At 39.4% G+C, this 21,009-nt stretch overlaps 1 protein-coding gene across 1 annotated transcript in view; it reads right to left on the bottom strand.

Moving 5' to 3' along the window:
• The window catches only part of gpr158a (G protein-coupled receptor 158a), a 74,508-nt gene that overhangs the window by 4,364 nt on the left and 49,135 nt on the right, over nucleotides 1-21,009 (bottom strand). The window contains exons 6-9 of the mRNA XM_042510498.1: nucleotides 7,835-7,944; nucleotides 6,025-6,263; nucleotides 4,024-4,162; nucleotides 200-305 (exon numbers count right to left, since the gene is read on the bottom strand). Coding sequence (XP_042366432.1) covers nucleotides 200-305; nucleotides 4,024-4,162; nucleotides 6,025-6,263; nucleotides 7,835-7,944 — 594 coding nt within the window. The remainder of the gene's footprint in view (nucleotides 1-199; nucleotides 306-4,023; nucleotides 4,163-6,024; nucleotides 6,264-7,834; nucleotides 7,945-21,009) is intronic.

The raw sequence follows: 21,009 nt of genomic DNA, 5'->3' as shown, positions 1-21,009 counted from the left end.
CTATTGGACAAAAAAGCAAAAGAGGGAAATGCAAAGATTGAAACAAAATAAAACAAAATGAAATACTGACAAAGTAGGAATGCAGGTTTAATTCAGCATTTGCTAAACTGTAGTGCTCTACTAACATTTTGTCAAAAAAACATCCCTTTATCTAGAGTAATCAGAGTATTATGTGAAACATATGACATCTAAAGTTTACCTTCGGGATGAGTAGGAGACCCAGTGTTACTGTTACAGTTAGGTGTGTGTGGGTGAAGAACAGCAGCAGCATCCAGTCTGGGTGGAGCTCCGGAGCGAGAGTGAACCTGTCAGGATGTAAAGAGAAAACAAAAAGGAAAGATATTTAGGACACGAGGAACAGAAAAGAGAGAGAAAACTCATTTGGTAGGAATACAGGAGCAGTTATATCCAGATGGTTAGCCAATGTTAATCAAATATTTTGCTGGCTGCAGATAACTTCACTATTAGTTAAACTAACCATAGTATCTATGATAATAATGCAGAGTCATTAATCGAGCCACTCAACCTCAAAGTGACAGTGTATTTTAATATCTGTGCTCACATTTCCCTTCCACCACAGTTATGTTAATAAACACGTCCTAAACATCTTTATGATAGCTGATTGTCGAATCCAAAATGCACACACAGTAAAAGCAGTGAAGTATGACTAAATTATGCTGTGATATTCACACACGCTGCTCCGTCTGCAGTAAACCTCTTAGATACAGATGGAGCCGAGAGAGACAGACAGCAGCAGACTTAATGTGTTTTCAGCCAAAGTAGATTTATACACTGTCTGTCTGGGGCGTCAATTCCACCGCCTCTCATATAACGTTCCACTTGGGCGATCCTTTTGCCAGCAAGGACACAATATTTTCCTCATTCTTTCAGTTGAATTCACAATAAAGGGCAGTGACCTTGATCAGGTTGCAAGATTTGGCCTATCAGACAATAACACAGTGTGCCGCAGCAGTTGGTAGAAAATGAGATAATTACTGGTAGAAACAATAGTGACTCTAAAAGATATGAAGGTATGTCCTGTCAGAGGCTAATTCAACCACCAGAGAGCCTGGATCCAAGCAAATGTCATCCAGCAGCCTCATTATGTTGTTGAAGTCTGCAAATGGCTAATTAACGAACAGTTACTGTGGTAATAGCTGCGAGGCATGAATGAAGGCAAAGGTCCAGCATATGAAATGCCCCAAAGCTTTGAAGTCTTCCCTCATTCATGTTTTTGTGAGGAGTTTCTGTGCAGATGAGGATTTAATAACTCTGGCATACTTTCTCCTCTCAGCCTGCAGAAACACTCCCCATCACTCCACCCAGCTATTATCTCTCAGCATCCCGCTCACACCTGGACCTGGCTATAACCTGATCACAGCAAACAAGGAGGCTTTAACTGGTCACTGTGGGATCAAAAAGCAGGTTCTGTGAGTAACACAAATGGGCGCCGGATGCTTCTAACAAGCCCCAGTGTACACTGCGGTCTCTGGTGGCAGCCAGTCAGAATAACTAGCTACACCAGGCAACTTTCCAATTTATTAGAGGTCTCGTTTGGACGGTTTCTTCAGAGAAAAGCCTCACAACAAGGCTGAAGAGGCACATTAGAGGGGTTGGCAGAGGAATCACAAGAGCCAGATGTTCAAATACCATCGAAAAACTGCTAAAAACGATCATCTTATATGTTGACAATTTTTTTTTAAGTAATGGATGTTCATTTACAACTGGAATATTGCTGCAAATAGTTGAGGCTATTTACGCCATCTTGAAAAAAAAAACATAAATCATTCTGACATGCTTCATTAGTAAATAATGTGATGGAGCTGAGCTCTCAATTAAGGGGACTCCAGCTAGGAAAGGCTGTGGCGGTGTCAGCTGAAACGCCTCATTTATAAACTGCACGCTGCAGCTATTTGACATGTATACTGGAGGGATGAGGGCTGATTCCATTACAATAAAAAAAATCCCACAAGAGCAGCGGGCCTGAGCCTCATATGTGATGAAAATGAGACAATCTACTGAACGACATTAATGTCAAAATGACAACAGCGGAGGGCAATCAAAGGCTATGATATTAAATATGGAGCCAGTAAATGTGGAGCATGAGGCGAATGTTGGTGACAGCATCTGTATGTCGAAGAAGATGCTTTTGTTGGTAATTATGTTTGTTATATCTTTTTTAGAGCCCCAGATGTGCAGGGTTTACTGCTCCAGAGATAGAGACAAGAATTAAAATAAATTAATAATAATAATGAAATAAAATAAAATTTAAATGTTCATGCAAATTATAAAAATTAAATCCTAGTTTTTTTGGGGCAGACAGATTAGACTAGCCCCCAATTTGCCTGTGTTTCAATCTTGTTTAACCCTTTAAATCCTGGATCAACATCAGTTTTTATGTGGAACACCCAGGGTAATTGGTTTGATTTATTGTGAAAACGTGAAAAAAAATCAAGAAAATTTCAAGAAAGAAGGGAAATTTTATTTCCAGAATACTATTTTTCTAACTCTTATAATTATATATTTAAAATTATCTAGGTAACTTATTTTGAGGCAATTTTCTCGTAACTTGTTACTGATTTCTTGCTCTTTTTGTTAAGTTACTCATCGTTTTTGTCCATTGTTTTTGAAAAAAAAAAATCAAACCATTATGCTCAGGTTTTAAAGGGCTAATAACTCATTTGTTCACCCTGCGTTCTCTGAGCCTGTATGACAGTTGCCAGTTTATGGTTTTATTGCCTTTTTGTAAACAGTCTCTTATGGCCTGTCTATGTTTTATGTAATTTATGCAAGTTTTATTGATGTACAGCACTTTGGTTAACTCTGTTGTTTTTAAATGTGCTTTATAGATAAAGTTGGAATTGGATTTTATTTGTTTCTCTGGCTGAGATCTCGAGATATCAATCTCTGATATTGATGCCTCATATTCAATTTTGTCATTTTAATCCGGTAATATGTTGTGCTGCCTCCACCCACACCGAGCACAAAATACCACCATGCCCTGATGATATGCCACCCTCATATATTACATTGCTTTTTGTTTGTTTAACTGGTGGAACTTGCAAGAAGCAATCATTCTGCGTCTCCAGCACCACACACAGGGCTCAATATTGCGCCATTTTATATTTATGTAGGGTAAACTATGCAATTTCATATCATTTTGGACAGTTACTGCTATAAATAAATCTCAAAAAGTTTAACGACCAAACTTGCTACAGTTAAATAATTATTTTATCATTTACATATATCAAAACCTCTGTCTGAAAATTAAATTTTTCTGTCAATGTCTGATCTGTAGAGCAACTTTTGGTAAATCTACAGAGGAAGATTCAGTGTTTGGCCATCGCTGAGCGTCTGTACCATAGTTTTAGCACCTTGTTGTCTTTTTTTTTCAGTGAGTTGAATTGGCATCAGAGACAGTGTAGCCCGTTGGTGAATGAAAAAGAGACACGGAGGCGAGGAGAGCAAACAGCGTCTAGTATAACTGGCATCTTGAATCCCTCCTGTGTGTCTCCCAGGTTCCCTTTTTGAAAGACAAATACAAATTACCGTTGCCTGTTGGTATGGCGAGTCATTTCCTGTCACGCCAGCGCAGAATGTACATCCGAGCTGGCAGTTGGCTGTGGCTAAGACACGGGTAATGTGCCACAACAAAACAGTCGGCTTCCGTCACCACTTATTCTTCAGAGTCAGTTTGGTATATTTGGGCCTTTAAGTGTAAATTAGTTATCATAACTGTTAGGTATAAATGAGTACTCATAATTATGTTTTAATACAAGGTTGCAACTTTACAGTGTTATTTATGATCTTTATGATTTCTGATTTATGATCATCTGTTATTAGAGGTAATAACTTTTTTAACATATTTTTAGGATTTTCAGAACATAAGGCTCACAGTGTTACAAAACAAATCTGTCAGCAGTTAAAAGGTATAATTAGTCAATAATCAGTCAGACCCCCCCCCCTGTTTAATTCACATACACCCACTAAGGACTCCAGATGAGTGGGAGCAGGATTTCTCACCTGATGACATAGAAGATCGCCGTCAGGACAAGTTCGTTGTGAACAGCGATGGCCATATAGCGAGGCTCGTGGAATGCTGACGGCACCGTCCTCACAGCGTAACACAGGTACACTGCCCACAGCAGGAAGAGGAACTCAGCTGGGAAGTGAGAATGAGAGAGAGGAAATGAACTCAATGAACACACGGGCCAAAAAATCATTTTTATGCAGTGCACGGGCTTTACGGGCCAAAACTGGGGACGTGTACCCACCAACCAGCCACTTCACAGTTCAGCGCTCTCATGGAGCTGCTGCAAACTGTTGTACAATACATGTATACAGAAAAAAAGCTCCCTGTTAAACACAAGCTATCAGACTCATTTGTAACAGCTGTGGTTGTATTCTCTGGACAATAAATGAATTCCCCGTGCACCTCCATGGCAACCCCATGTAATGTCTCCTAGGTAGCCAAGTCCACAGCAATAAACACGCTGCTTTTTTCCCCCCATGAAAACCTGTTGCCATTATTTCCACATTTATAGTGTCATCTGTTGAACTGTGGGGAGTGAATCACATGTATTCCTCACAACAGGAGCAACAATGAGCTTTAGAGGCAATAGCCACTCAAAAGATAGTTATTTGTCTGGGTTGTTTGAGGGCACGTGAAGGTCAAAAAATCTGAATTGAATGAATTTCTGGTTATATTTGGGCCCTAAAACTGAATATTCTCAACCTTTGTGTTGTCTTACACCACTTGTCCTAGGGTCAAAAATAATCAGCCTTCACTAAACCCCTAAAATAAATAAAGAAGCTTGACCAAAACATTACAGACTGATAAACATCACTATAGGTAAAAGGAAAAATATGTATTTTTTGCAGTTAACTGTCACTTTAATACTTGCGTATTAGAAAGTGTGAAACCTTTATGAGTTAGACTTTAAGACACTGAGGAGGATGGCCACATGCCAAAGACTCTAAAACATAGCAACCCAACAGTTGTTTCTATTAAAGGTTTATTACTAATGGATTAATTTAATTTATGCTTTAGATTTGGTGCCTCATTAAAAAGTATTTTTCACTTGTTTTAAGAAATAAGACAGAAAGGACTCAAAGAAAAAAATGGCTTCATCAGAAAGTTTTTACAGTGTATGAACCATAAAAAATGCTGGTGGGTTGGCAAGAACCCAAGAGAAATGTAATTAAAATGATTTTTTTGTTTTGGATTAAATGAACTCATCATTGCAACACTAAAGTCGCAGTTGGGCTGTAAATACTTCTACTTAACATTAAATCTTTACTGGTTTAAAAGCTTTTTCATGTTTTGTAAAGCAAAAAAAGTAAAATGCATCACAATTATACCCCTGACTGCAAGTGAATGCAGCTGCAGATTTCTACATCAGAAAGATTTATTGCATCTGGCTGCATGTAATTTATGAGCTGTATGTCGGTGACGTCACAGCTGACTCACAGCTCCCTATTACCAACCTATTTTTACCCTCTAATAAACAGAATGAAAATGTGTCTTCAGTATACAGTATCACAGCATGTCGGCTCCGCGGGGGTCCATCTGTTTTCCCAGAAGTCAAAAAGGACCACAGTTCTCTCTCATTTAAGCCTGAGTCAGCAGACCTAAAACAGCATGCAGATTTCCTAAATGCAAAATCCCCCCCCCCCCCCGAGCCTCTTTGATTTCTCATCTGCCTTTATCAGCTGCTCGTTGCCCTTTCCTTCACGCACAACGCAGGAAAATATCCAAAAGTGAAGCACCGTTGGAGAGGATTAATGTCTACCTTTGGGAAACGTAAGAGCATTGCCAAATGTATGAGAAGGCAAACAATTTTACTCATCCAGCTCTCGCTGTCTTTGAACTCCAAATGCTATCGCGCCAAACAAATTACTTTTTGGTTTTATGCTGTGAATACCTCAAATAACCCGCTTGCTGTTGTACGCACACACAAAGTTCAGTGTATGTAAATCAATCCACAACGCCCTGAGGAGGCAGAGGGCAGTAGAGGGGCTCACCGACAGCCATCATGTAGTCCCAGCGATCCAGCAGGCACATGCTGAACTGCAGCCCATCGGGCGTGTAGCCCACATCGATGAGCGCCAACTTCCTGTCAGGGTTCTGACAGACGGCAGATGTCCAAGCCACCAAGAACCAGCAGACGATGAGCAGGATGATGCCCAGCAGACGCAACACTCGCCAGCTGGTCATATAGGGGATCCTCTGGGCGGTGCGGGAGAGGAACACCTTCAGCACCCTGTGGGGGGAGATGAGACACTCATTTTAAGAACATCACAAAAAAATCATCATTGTAGATTAAAGAAGAATATTTCAAACATTAAAGACAGCATCAAATTAGGGAAAACTTTCACGATTTCTTCCTCACTGTTCTCTTTTCCCAAGCTATCCAAAGTCTACTTGTCTTAGTTAGTTCCTATATTTCCCAGAATTCCCTTCAGCAATTCTTATAGCCTGTACAAAAAAACCCCACTAACATCTGACTTTTGTCTTGAGTGGGAAAGGTTACAATCTGCATTTATTTCCGGGACAAATGACTCTGCAGTATTCATGGGTATTGTAGGCTCAGCTCAGATCGGCTCTGATTGGCATTGATGGAGCTTTGACAACAAAAGTAAAATACAAAATTCTGCCCCTTTTCCAGCACGATTCAATCATGCCGTACCACAGCATTGACCCCTAAAATTGATATAATATTTATATTATTCTGACAAGGCACTCTTTTGGCTTTGCAAACAGGGTGCAAAAATAACTAACTCCATGTATTTTTACTGTGTTTTTGGCTGAGGCAAATCTATGTGCTGCTTGCACATTTCACCAGCATTTGGCTTGTGGATGGTGCTAATTTTGTACCTTGTTTGCAAATAATGACTTGTGTCCCAGAAGCAAAGGAGGAGGCAATGTGACACTGTTTTCAGTGCTCTTAGATGTCAGATTACCATTTTTTTTACAACAAAAAAGTCCACTCAGAAATATAAATAATAAAATGTCTTATAGTAAAGAGCTAAGCTTAAGGGTTTATTCTTTGTTCTTCAGTTTCAATATAATGCAAGACAACAGAAATTTCTCAATATTCAGAGCAGTTATTCTGACAGTGTAATGCGTTAAATTCACAGATAAACACAAAGACTGTGCAACAGGAATTAAACTGTGCTCAAACACATGACCAGCCGTCGCTATTCTTAGGCTCTGCCCTTCACGCACATTGATGAAGTGTCCACTGCGCTCCCCACTAATGAGCCCCCCATCAAAAATTGATCTGTGCAATATGTTAACTTGCACCTCTAAGGGTTTACTCGGCTCCCGCTCGCATTAGCCACATCCTCTTAATCAGCGTCTTCATTAGGCCTTTTTGACAGATTCACCTGACAAAAAGGCCCCTCAGATGAACAATTTCAAGTGCATTACTTTAAATACAGCAGACCCCCTGTCTCATTATCAGCTATTCAGTGCTGGATGACCCCCCTCTCGTCTCTCCTTCACAGCAGTCCTTCGTCTCCCTCTGATCTGACACACATGTCTCTTGCCAAAAATCATTCAATACCACGTTATATACGGAGATCATTTGGGGCCAAAGTGCCCCTCGTTTTCTTAATTACTTTTACTTGGCATTTCCCTCATTCACTTAATGAGGCAGTGAATCCACCCCTAAACGTGCAGCAGTGTAGTCCGGTGACTCGCTTTTAGACGGATTTAAGATGCAAGACAGTGTAACTGCACTTAAGGAGGTCAATGTAATCCGATTTCCTGGGATGGATAACAGTGTTGGACAATGGATTTGTGTAGATGTGTTTGTAATTTGTGTGTTACCTGTACAATTTTAGAGTCAGTGTCCCGTAGACGGTGGCGAAACCCAGCAGTCGAACCCAACGCAGCAGGATGCAGCGGAAAACACTCGGCTGGAAATAGAGAATCCCAACCTATAAGAGGACAGATGGACATGATTTGTGTGAAAAAACAAAGCAAAAAAAATTGAATGGCTGTCTAGCGGTTGTATGCCTCTGAGAACCAGCCAAGATGCAAACAGTAGACAGCATTTCAAATATGGATGCAATGAAGCTACATATTCTCAAATGTGGATGCTTTCACACACAGAAAAACTTGAAACATGTGTTGAGAGGTCACAGTGACTTTGACATTTGAACACTGAATTCTAATCACTTCATCCTTCAGTCCAAGTGGATGTTTGTGCCAAATTTGAGGGATATAGATATTGCATTCAGGAGTATAAGATGGACGCAAGGCCATAGTGACCTTGAACTTTGACAGCAAAAATCTAATCAGTTCATCCTTGAGTCCAAGTGGATGTTTGGGCCAAATTTGACATAATTTCCTCAATGCCTTCTTGAGAAATTGCGTTCACGAAAATGAGATGGGGGCGAAGTTATAGTGACCTTGACCTTTGACAACTGAAATCCATCAGTTCAGTGTTAAGTTGAAAATGTTTGTGCCAAATTTGAAGAAATTCCCTCGAGGTCTTGCAATATTGCGTTCATGAGAATGAGACAGACGCAAAGTCACAGTGACCACCAATATATAATCCGTTTATCGTTAAATCCAAGTGGACATTTGTGCCAAATTTTCGGAAACTCCCTCTAGTTGTTCTTGAGCTAGCGTGTTGACAGGAATGAGATGGACAAGGTCACAGTGACCTTGACCTTTGATCGATGACTGCTAAAATCTGTTAAGTTCATCATTGAGTTTGTGCCAAATTTAAAGAAATATCTTCAAGGTGTTCTTGAGATTTTGCGTTCACAAGAATGAGACGGACAACCCGAAAACATAATGCATTAAAAAAATAACGCTGTTGTCACTAGGAGTGGAAAGATCACCTCATGATGGCCCATTTTTGCAGAAAAGAAATGAAATGAGATGCTGCGTAGACATTTTGCTGATACATTCAGTATTAACTTTTTGTGACTCTCTAGGCACGTTATTAAGCAACATTTTCTGATTATTTTTAAAGAAAACATTTGCTCTGCATTATGTTTCCCTCATTTCCAGCATTATGTGTTTAAAATTAGTTGTATAAAAACTTAATTTTTAGGAGTGTTTTTACTGCAAGTATTACTAATATTAATGTCAGTAGAATAACTTTATGCAGAGCCATTTTCTTAAGAAATTCACTGATGATTCATCAAAGAGAAAACTTTGACATAAATGAATTCTTTGGCTATAAGAGTCAAAACAAGATAGAAGAGTGAAGTGCATTGCCTTTTCATAAACCATCCTTGGCATTATTCAAACAACCAAATCCATCTGAGCCAGCTAACATCATACAAAGCTTGCCCTTGAGACAAGGAGGAGGGCTTCCACCCATGTTTGCTACAAAGACCCAGAAACACACTGAAATGGTGCCCATCCAAACCCACAAAAAAAAAACACTGATGGTCTTCCAAAGACATAAAAAGCGTCAAAACAAACACACACACAAAAAAGAAACAAACATCTGAGGCAACATAATTATCTGTCCGCTGCAGATGTGCAGCGATTTCCCCTGTGGGATTGTTAATGTTAATCGGATTAGCCGAGGCATTATTACGCTCCCTCAGGCTGTGGAGAAGACGCAGGCATGTGGATATTTTTGCTCACTAGGTTTGTGTCAGTCAAGGGACACGGAGGACCCCACGGGAGAAAGGGTGGCCCACATCCTCATCTGCTCACAGACGCAGGCCGACCAAACACAGAAACTTCTGACTTAAACAAAGCTCCAGTTGACTCAGCTTTGCAAAGGGAACGTGGCACAGAGCAAATAATGAATAGATGAGTGCTCAGTTGTTAATCTTCAATACATACAGGAAGTTTCATGCTGAATTTTACACTGGAAAAGTCTCTCAAACTATATTTTAGACTATGCATGGGCACCAGAACTCACTCGTTAAATAAAATATTTAAATAACAATGCGTGACTGCTCCTCAGCGCGTTCTTTTGTTTTTAAATAGATGGAGAGGGACAGGAGCCAATATAGAGATAGCAGGCCGGGCCGGCGCTGAGCAACTTGCTGACGCACGTTTGGGTCCACAGGGACAGAAGAGGGCACAGGAAGATGAGTAAAAATGCACCGAGGGAAAACGGAGCTCATGACTCCTTTTTAGATAAACTGCAAAATGGCATCTGGATGTCCATCACGTGCCAGTTTGAGGCTGGAGTTGTTTGTGATGAGATAGAGACGAGGAGTTGTTATCAGCAGCATTGCTCCCTCGAGGCCCGACTCCAAACGATCTGAATGAGCCGTCATGAAGTTTTTTAACACATTTAGCTTGTCTTTTTAATGGTGCGATCTCACCTGCTGTTTGTTTTCACTGGACAAAAACCACAAAGGAAAAGTTTTAGATTTAGTTGTTTTTTTTCACATTTGCCAACAACAAGCCAGACTGTGCCAGTTAAAGTTGTTGTTACACAGAGTTTAGTAACTTTTGTAAGGAACTTATAACCACACAAAACTTTCTGATACAACATTGCTCACTCTTGGAGTCCTTTCTCTTTACAAGTCCCTATTTTGCTTTATTACATTAATTTTGTCATGCTAAGACCTCTAAGCAAGAGTAACAGCAAGCAATAATATCTCTGTCTGGAGGTCACTTAAAAACATTTCAGGTAACGGGAGATTTACATGTTTACTGATGACATGACTTAATAACTGACAGTCATATAATAATTTTAATATATTTTTGGCCACGCCAGCACTGGGGCTTTGGGTGGTAATATCGCGCTGACCACCGCTTGGTTCCAGACTGAAATACCTACAAATATTTACAGACATTCATAGTCCATCAAGGACAAATCCAATAGATTTACGTAATCCCAATTCAAACTTTAGCACTGTCATAAGGTCAAAATTTTTGTGTCCCAATAGTTTGGTTTATGACTAAACTCCTGCCAAACTAAAGATATCTGTCTAAGTATCAGCTGTATTATGTGTTTAGTGCTAATTAGAAACTGTCAGCATGCTAACATGATGAACTGAGATGGTAAACATGCTAAAAAATCAGTATCAGTAGGCAGGTTTCTGTTAGATTTTTGCAGAACTTGAGCAATATTTTCTAAATGTCAGTAAAAAAGCCACAGATAATGCACTATTTAACCAGCAAAACTGAGTTGTACATGACCTGAATTAACATGTGCCATCCACTTAAGACCATGCAGTATAGATTGTTTAAAATGGGCCCTAAATCTTGTTCATATTAACCTTTACAAGCACAGGTTACTGCTTTCAATCAGATGCCAACATCACTTACATTTCAAGTTGGAATTGGAAACCTATGTGGGGCTTTTTAAAACTCCTTGAGTTGCGGGATCTGTTTGATATATCTTTAATAATTTCTGAATAAAGTACAAAGGAATATCCTACTCAGATTCACATGACAACTTGACACATTACAAAAGGAGAATTATGGGAGCAGACATGGTTGAAAAGCCCCGTTACACCCATAACAATGACATAACGTCACTTTTGACAAACTACACAGCAGTTCACTTAGAGAAAATACATTTTCAGGCGGCCTCTTTGCTGTGATTTGGTGCCACCTGACTAGTTAATTATTTACTTTTTGGGGCAGGTGACAAAAATGCCAAAATACTCTCAGCTTCCATGCCGCTTAAAACACACATTGAAATTTCTGCTGAGCTAATCCTCTTCCACATGTGCATTTATGTCAGGTGAAACCCACTCTTGTACATTGTTACTCACCTGTTAATTGCTGTTAATGGCAATAAAGCAAAAAATAAATACATTTCATCTGAGCTTAAATTTTTGTCCATTAACCCGTTGAAACCTGGATCGAAATCAATCAATCTTTCAAAAGATTTCAAATCTTTTTGAAATCATTATTAGAAAATTATTTAAAAAATTAAAAAATAGGGACAAATGTCCAGAAAACTATATTTATAATTAGAATCATTTTAGATTTAAAATCTTGTTACAGAAAATAAATAAAATCATTTTTTTTCATCACTTTTTAAGGTCATTTTTGTATGTTTTTTTATTTCTTTATATATTTTGCTTATTTATTTCTTTAGATCATTTTCAAATTATTTTTTGTAATATGATTCACAGATTTCTTGCTAATGTTTGGAGAATATTCAGGAAATAATACAAAATATGAAGAGGCTAAAATTTTCGCTCCACTGTAACACAAAACCAACAACCTATTCCCTCTGGACTTTCAGCTCTCCCCAGTTCATCTGATACAAAAAGGTATGTCCTCTTCCCGCAGTATCGATGTTGAGACCAATGTCAATACTCATATTCCAGGGCAAAAGTGAGCTGTCCTCAAGCATTGCAATGACCCTCAGACCATATATTTCTGAGCAGAAATGTATTACAGAAGCCGCGCACTTTCCATCAGTTGAGTTTCTGGGAAGAGACTGGCCGTGAACCCCCCTGACAGGTTTCTCTTAATGCCAGCATGCATAAAGAGCGAGATCAGTTTCTGCCCCCCTTTTTCTTTTCAGACCTTCCATTAATAATCAATGCTAAGTGCTGGGAATCTCAGATTCAGCACTGTGGGAAGGGAAAGGGATCTGGCGTTATGTGTGCGTGCTTGCAGGCGTGCACGTGGGGGGATTTAGAGGATCAGGGTGCTGTATACCTATCTAATGGACATCAATATCAAGGAGACAATTATCAACACACTTACTACTCTTCAGCCAGCCTCCGCCTCGCTCCTCTCGTCTCAGTTACAGCATGAGTAAAGGCTTCTGGAAATGCTGAGTGAACGCTGCCAACTCTTAGCAGCTCTCTTAGCACTGCTGATTGTTCTGTGTTTCAGATCAGTGTTACAGGTCTTTTTTTTTAAATGCTACGACTTTAAACTTTTGGCGTGTCCCTATGCTCAATTGGCGCAGGTTTATAGCTGGTACTGAGGATGCTTTTCGGAAACATCAAGGGTTTTGCAAGCAGGTGAACACGTCCCAGCTGGATCTCTGCCCTGACCATTATGTTCATCTGCTGACCTGTTCTCCACACTCCCCAGACACCTGACTTAACACAACCGGGCTCTGCAACTGCACTCCAAAACAAAAGCCTCGTCGTGTGGAAACTACAAAACAGAACAGCGTGCTCTACAGATGCACACCTGAGAGGAGTAACATTTAGCTTCCATAGGCAGATTAAACTTTTTTTAAGTTGTGGAAGTGCACAATGGCACATTTGGAAGACTGCCGGGTGGCTGACGGAAGCACTCCTCCATAGCTTATCTTTCATTCAAGGGTTTCAGTGAAATTATTCATAACTAACCTTCTGCCCCCAGACTTTTTTTCCATCAGAACGCTATCTTACTTTTTTTTTTTAAGGGGAGCAAATTTAGACCATATGTCTGCAGAAAATGAGTTACTTGATTGCAAAGTAATGAAGTCATTCAAACTCTTAAATGAATGGTTAGATTTTTTTTGGGAAATATGCTCATAATGGTACTGCTTTTTATATTTTATCTGTAAATGTGTACATAAAAGTGCATAAATGTATAGCCAGAGAAAGCAGTTGGTTAGCTTATTTTAGCATTTAAAGCTCACAGATTAATACTTGTTTTTTTAATCCAGTGTAAGAACAACAATTCTGCAGTTTTGCAGAGGAGGAATAGAAATAAATAAAATAACGTTGTTATAAGTGTTCGCTTACTTGCCCGGAATGCTTTATAGTTAAAAGTTTGCTTGCTTGCAATAGCTAATAGATGCATATACTAAAATGTGCAACTACAGAAAATAAATGAAAAAATAGAATTTTTTATCGTCAGTTGTTGACAGTGTTTCCATGCTTTCCGCCATGTCTGCTGCCCTAAAATGTCATGCAATCATCATAACCCAGGTATCATCGAAATTTCCCAATTTCCCACTTGTAATTATGACTTTGGAGGGCCTTTATTGTGCTCGTTACTAGTAAATATGGTAAATATGATATTATATGTTATATATTTGTTATTTCCTCACAAACCCTGTGAAACCTGGATCGACATCACTTTACTTATGCTGCGTTCGGGTGCCTTTCATAAGAAGTTAATACTTTTAGCCCTGAGCAAATGGATTTTATTTCTTTCAGAAACATGGGAACAAAAGCAAAGATCAACTTGACAAGAAATGCCCCACAAATTGCATGAAATTTGTAGATTTGGAAAATAATTTATAAATAAGCTATTAAAAAAGAAAAAAAAAAAGTCCAGAGAGCTATATTCATAATTATTGTAATGATTTATTTTAAATTATTTTTCAAAGTTATTAAAATTTTTAAGCTGTTTCTTAGGTAATTTCCTTGTTTGTTTTATAACTTTTCCGTTTGTTTCATATATTTATTTTTTATTTTTACTAATTTTCACGTAATCTACTTTTTCTAATTTTTTTACTAATATCTTTATCTTTATCTCTATAATTGTTTTGTGGCCATTTATTCTGAAGTTGTTCATTGCTGCCCTCTCATGTTTTTGAAAGAAATCAAGCCAATTTGCTCATGTTTCAAAGGGTTAATATAAACAGGGTTGACAAAATACTGTAATAGAAACACCTGTCAGTACAGCACAATTCAGTTAAACAGCAGCACAAACTACATCCTCCAAAATGACCATACAGCTGTATCAGCAGCTATGAAAGTTCTCTCCACTCTGTTATAAGTTTATATAATGCATTAGATGACATTGTCTTTTATTGAGGATGCACATGGCCTGCTGTGAAAGAGATATTAACCTGACAGCAGATGATGCTAATGCTTTTATCAAGAGCGACTTGTAAGACAATGACTAAGCAGGTGGGTGGTCAGTGTTTCGTTTTTGGACGATGACGGGACACGATGGCTGTTGATGGGAACATGAACGGTTGCTGGGGGTTTGAACCTGTGATGGTGATGTGGATAAAATGCAGCCGATCTAACCATCTCATGCCAACAACTGAACATTTAACATGTGCACGACAGAAAGAGAGGACTGAAACAATCTATAATTTCCGTTGAGATGTATACCTAAGACAAATCAAGACTCTCTGCAGATATCACTGTAGATTCGCATTGTTAAAATCCATGATCCGTCTATTTATAGTTCCATTCGTCTATTATTTGACAATGATTGGTGGTTGAATTTGATTTGACTCTAAAAGAACAAACATTACAAGAGCAAGATTCACACGCTCACCCACTTACTCATTCAATCAACACTCAGTCACTTAATTTGCAGTTATCTTTCATTCCTAATCATCTCTCATTTCAGTGCCCACCAGCTGGCTCCACGCACACACAGATTCACTGGGTTGGTTACCCGCTAGAGAGTGTCCCTGTTGATACGGCAGTGACGCAAGGCCGCCAGCTGTGGTGCGAGCAGCAGCTTTCCAGGGAGCTGTTGTGATGTCGGCTACCTCTGTTTTCAATTCTCCTATTGTAATCATTGATGCTGATTTTATACTTTTGAGTGATCCATTTGTTCTGTCCGTTCTGCAAAGCAAGTGTTACTATAGTTGCTGATAACGCATTTCATCTCATCTTTTACTTTTTTATTTTTGACACTGGGCACAGGCAGCATCACAATGTAACGGATTACCAGAGTATTTAGAAATTGCTATGGTGTGACTTTAAACACAAAAATACAGACCCTCATCTTTCTATTAACTTCACACTGGAGAGGCTCTAATAAGTATGTTTTGCATACGGTCAGTGCCCATTATGTACTACCAGCGGTCAGTGTGGTGCAACAGGCAGCTGAACTGACTGTGAGCAGTGAGGAGACTGAAAACAGCCGCAACAGCAGAGAGAGAGATCAAAGAGTCTGCAGGGAAAACACCATATTTTTACACCTAACCCAGCGAATCAAGGGATTATTTTGACCAAACCAGAGTTGCTAATTGTTAGAACAGCGAAATAACGAAGAAATTAAGTTATTCTTAGTAAAAAAGAGAATAATTAAAGCAGGTGGTGCATGGTTGTCTTTGTCTGTTTAATAAGGAAAATGGGTGTAAGAATATTATTTTTCTTGACATACTGTGTGTGTATTGTATATTGAGTAGACTGAAAATGGCGAGACATCTTTGAGGGAATGAACTCGCTGAGGGGCGGGTGGTGGTAGTGCTGCACACTGATACTGTCATAGACCATATACCCAAGTGAAATTACAGGAAGGTATGAAGGTATGAGAAAACAGATACCACCCAGGCATACTGGCCACCCAATTTAGTTGCTTGGAGCAGTTGTCCATAACTGCGCTGAGGACACTGGCCTCATTTGTGTCGGACACTTCCTTTCAATATCCTCCTTTGGTGAAAAATGAAAAATTTGAATATTGAGTTTAACACCCATTACAGCAAAGACTGAAGCTTCGAAGCATTTAGCCCTTGTTCAACACCGTGAATGCTTTTGCATGATACACTGTTTTGTATCTCCTTATGAGCTCTGGCTCTTCTGCCTTCCCTTTGATTATGGCCACGTAGGAAAGGTTTGAGACATTGTACAACCAAGTGTCTTTGAAGCACACTGAGACCCAAACTGGAGTGCAGATAATAGCCATGTTTACTCCATAAATAAAAGCACAGCCAATGTTAACGCCAAACTTAAATGTCACAAAAACACAAACTCTGGCACTCTGCAGTCCCCAAAGGCTTCATGTGAGAACGGTAACACACCCACAACCAAAATATGACGCCTGACTGGATGCACCACAGAGCAGACACAAATAATTTTGTGCTAGACCGCTTTAGATAATTAGCTCTGGCTGTAGGGCAAACAGGAGATATTCAACAAATAACACTTATAAAAAAAAGAAAGTGGGTGGATTCTTTTATTACACTGATGCAGTTAGCAAAGAGCACCAAAAAGCAGCAGTGTGTAATTAACTTGTAATGTCTTGACAATAAAAATGCAAATGTGTGTGTGTGTGTGTGTGTGTGTGTGTGTGTGTGTGTGTGTGTGTGTGCACGGGGGGTCGATGCAAAGGGTGAAAGTTTCAGGGATTGATCCCCTTCCCAGTGAAGGTCAGGGTCCCACAGGGTATCGATCACACTGGATGCCAGACCCTGACCTCAAAACCGTGAAATGAGTTTACAACAACCAGCAGAGAGTTAAAATACCTGTTTTCAATATAAAATAAGTCTCATTCTCTTAACTCAGACAGTCGGCCGTTTACCTGCTCAAGTTTTGTCTGTAGATGTTCTATACTGACAATATATAGATGAACTGCTCACTAAATTAAGTGGATTTTATGGGGTAAATTATAGTTACCTTAAGAGTAACTATTATATTGACACTTTGGACAATGATACGATATTTGCTGATATTACAAAGTCTGCTAGGATACGATTTCTATTCAATTTAGGGGCTGGCATACAATGTGTGCCGATGTTATATACATACCGGTTTGCTTTTAGCCCTTGAAGATAAAAACAACATCTAAATAATAATAATAATAATAATAATAATAATAATAATAATGAAATAATCTCTTTGTGTTTTGTGTCATTTTTTCCACCAACACACTTGATTGACAAGCAGAAGTTGCAGTGTAGACTAATGATTTGTGGCCACTCCTGTCAAAAATGTTTACATTAATTTGGTTTATATCTCTAAATGCATGTGGTCAGAACTTTATGAAGTTAAGATGCTGATACTGTGACCCAAATGGTTCTAATGGCTCTAAATTGTGCCCCTGTTAGACTTTGTAAAAATTTAAAATTATGGTTTGAATGCTGAATTATTATTAGGGCTGGCAGCTATGACGGCTAAAGGAGCAACCTCATACTAATGGAGCACTTACCGAAATGAAAATGCCAAAATAAAATATCATATATTAGTCATCTGTCAATGATGCAGTGCAAACACATCAGTTTGTGGATTTTAAAAATTACTGAAAGTGAAAACGTTAGCCAGTTCCAGTCAGAGGAACAGACGGCGCTGAATTTCAGCCTTTTGTTATCACAGTTTCTTTGGAAACTGCTACCAGCTAAAAGGGAGAAAAATGACTTTCAGCCATTTAGTGTGTCTGTCTCCGTTTGAGTGGAGAATGGGATGGTGCAGCCTCGGGAATCATTCTGTCACAACAAAGCTCTCATGCTACTTTTAATGTTTTGACATGAAAAAGTGACAGCCATCCAGTCCGCCCATGCCCGTGTTTTTTGGTCATCATCTCCTGCTCATACCCCGTCTCTCTCTTTTTTTTTCTAATCTAAAAAACCTTCAGTGTGAGAGAGTGGGAGGTGGGAGCAGAAGAGAGGTGGGGTGTTGTAATAGCAATGGATCCATTTTTATATGAAAGCCGACACTCACTGCCACATGGGAAGGGCAGCTTTCTGGAGGGAGGTAATGCTTTCTTCTGCTCCCGCTGCTCCCCGAGGTGGGCCGAGTGTAAATTACATCCAGCTCACCCTCTGCACAGTCAAGACCAGAGCTGGCTGCCGCTCGCCTCCCACAATTCCCCTTCCCTCCTCATCACCAGTTAGATCCTGAGAGATATTCCCATCTTGCTTGGGCACAAAGGGAAACATATCAGAAAGGGAATAGCTGCCTTCATGTGTTTGATGCTATCTTTCTTTTTCCAATCTCTGTCCATTTCTACCTGTCTGCTCGTGTAGATAAAGGAACACTTCAGCGGCAGCAGTCCTCAACTTTGTATGATTTTTAGGCGACTTCGCTGCACTTTATAGAAGGAAGTATGGCATGAAGGCGGAGCTTGAAATGCAAACAGCAGCCCTCCAGATCCACTTAAGTCAGATTGAAAGTGTCAGAACAGCTTGGATGGAAGGCAGAGCAGAGCATGGGAGAGAACTGGCTGGCAGACTGTGTTTCATGGCCTGTCAGGTCAGGATACATTATCCCCTGGCCATACTGTTTCTCATTAGCCCCCCTGATGTGCTGTGAAGCCCTGCCTGCCTGCCATGCATGGCAAAGCCCTGAGTTGGGCTGAGGTGGCACCTCGGCCCAGCTTGGCACCAAAGATGATGCTGAGATTGGACAGGTGGAAGGACAAGGAACGAAGGACAGGGGTGGGGGGGTGGGGAGTAGTACCCAAAGGTCACTGGTTTCAAACCACAAAGGTTTTCTTGAGCAGGACATGACGCTCTCTACTCTGACCCTAACAAAAGGATTGGGTTAACAGGGGGAGAGTGGTGAGTGACGTAATCTTTCTCAGAGTGTTTTCTTCATGTTAGGCAGGTCCAAATTTGCCAGGTCAGAAGCATTACATCGAGACTGTTCTCAACAGAAAAACAACTGTTTGCAGTTTGTCCAGTGCTTAAAATGACCTACGACTGGGGATGGGGATCGTTATTGATATTGTTAACATTATCAAGACTCCACCATTGATACACTGACTTATGTATTTTATCAGTGTCTGTTTTTTATTGTCTGATTTTGTTGTTCTTTTCACTTTTGTTTTAATGTGTGTGTGTGTGTGTTTGGCACTGAGCTGTGAAATGACAGAGAAATTCAAAGATGAATTTAAGTCTGAACAAGTCATTTCTGGGAAGTGCACTGTGGAAAAAAACCCCACCACAGCAGTGAATGCTTGACACAAAAGGTGTCATCCAAATTGAAAATAGAAATTTGCAGCTTCCCACTTTTACATACGAGTTAACATTAATGAATGCACACGCAGCAGAGCAGGAGGTGTGACATGTCTCACCGGGGAGAACATGCGGGGACCAGAACTATCGGTCTCTGCACTGGTGCACACACAGATGGGTAGAAAGGAGCGAAGGGAAAATAACACGCTGTGTTTACATGCAGTGTAGTAACTCGGTTATTGTCGTCTTTCTGCAGGAACCTAACCTTCTGTTTTGGTACCAATACAATCACGGCGACCTCGTCCATCTGTGGTCTTGATCTCTTTATAATAATGCTGAGTGCTTTGACACTTCGACATTTGTTGTTGGAACATTTGGTAAAATTACTATTTCTGTTGTTTTTTTAGGAGGACGGTCTCACATACAGTATGAACTTCACAGTAGCTACATTATTGTACTGCATGGAGAAAATGCTCTACTACAGTATTTCCTGCCTTAAAGGTATGCTATGCAGAATTTTCCTAAAAGAGAAAAAAAGACACTCCCAGTATTTTCTTATTTTCTTCTTATTTTGCTGTAGTAAATTAATCACTTGATCGATTGTCAACTACTTAATTCATCAAAATAGTTAGATAAATGATTGATCAGTTTGAGTGTTTTTTTTTAAATTACTCAAACTTTTTGAGAAAAGTTTTTTCAAATTCCAGCTTCTCAGATGTGAATATGTTTGGTTTCTTTCTTCTTCTATGACAGTAAACTCAATTGCTGAAACACTAATGGACATTTTTTCCATCATTTTCTTACATTTTATAGACAAAAAAAAACCTTCATCAATCCAGAAAATTACAAACAAATGAATAAGCAATGAAAATGATAATTTGTAGCAGCTCTTGGTGAGGTCAGGAATTTATATAAAAGGTAATGAGCAGATGCCAGACTGTAAGCAGCACCCATCGAAAGACAAAACTATGAAAATTATGAACACAGTGCCATGAAAATGCAAATATTGTGAGGTGACACACTAAATGGACAAAGCTGCTTGCAAAATGATAGAGATTCTGGAGTTGGATTTCACTTTTTATAGCGATACTGTTTACATACAGTAACCGACAATTCCTGCATAGTATACCTTTAATATGTTTTTTAGCAATACGTGTATTTGTATGCATACTTAAAATAAAGAGATAGGGCGGAAAAAGTGAGGAAAAGTGAAAATCAAGCAGGAAATCAAGTGACAAAAGAAAACAAGAGAAACTGGAAAAGAGAGGTAAAAAAAGAAAACAAAGCAAACATGGAAATGTCATTGTTTTATCTCCTCTCCGAGCTATTGTGTGACACATGAGCTGCAAATATTGTTATGACAAGCAAATTCATGTTTAATTAATCTGCTTTTTGCATTCTACCCTTCCTGTTATTGTGAAGCACCTATCAGTGTCTTTTGACAAGTTGAGGCCAGGTGGCTCCACTACGCCTCTGACTCATTACTCGTGTCTGTATATATTCCTGGCTTGACGGTTAGGAG

Source organism: Plectropomus leopardus, chromosome 21 (genome assembly GCF_008729295.1).
Source record: "Plectropomus leopardus isolate mb chromosome 21, YSFRI_Pleo_2.0, whole genome shotgun sequence".
Lineage (NCBI taxonomy): Eukaryota > Metazoa > Chordata > Actinopteri > Perciformes > Serranidae > Plectropomus > Plectropomus leopardus.
Note: the sequence above shows the minus strand (reverse complement) of the source record. Positions and strands in the feature narration are given on the sequence as shown.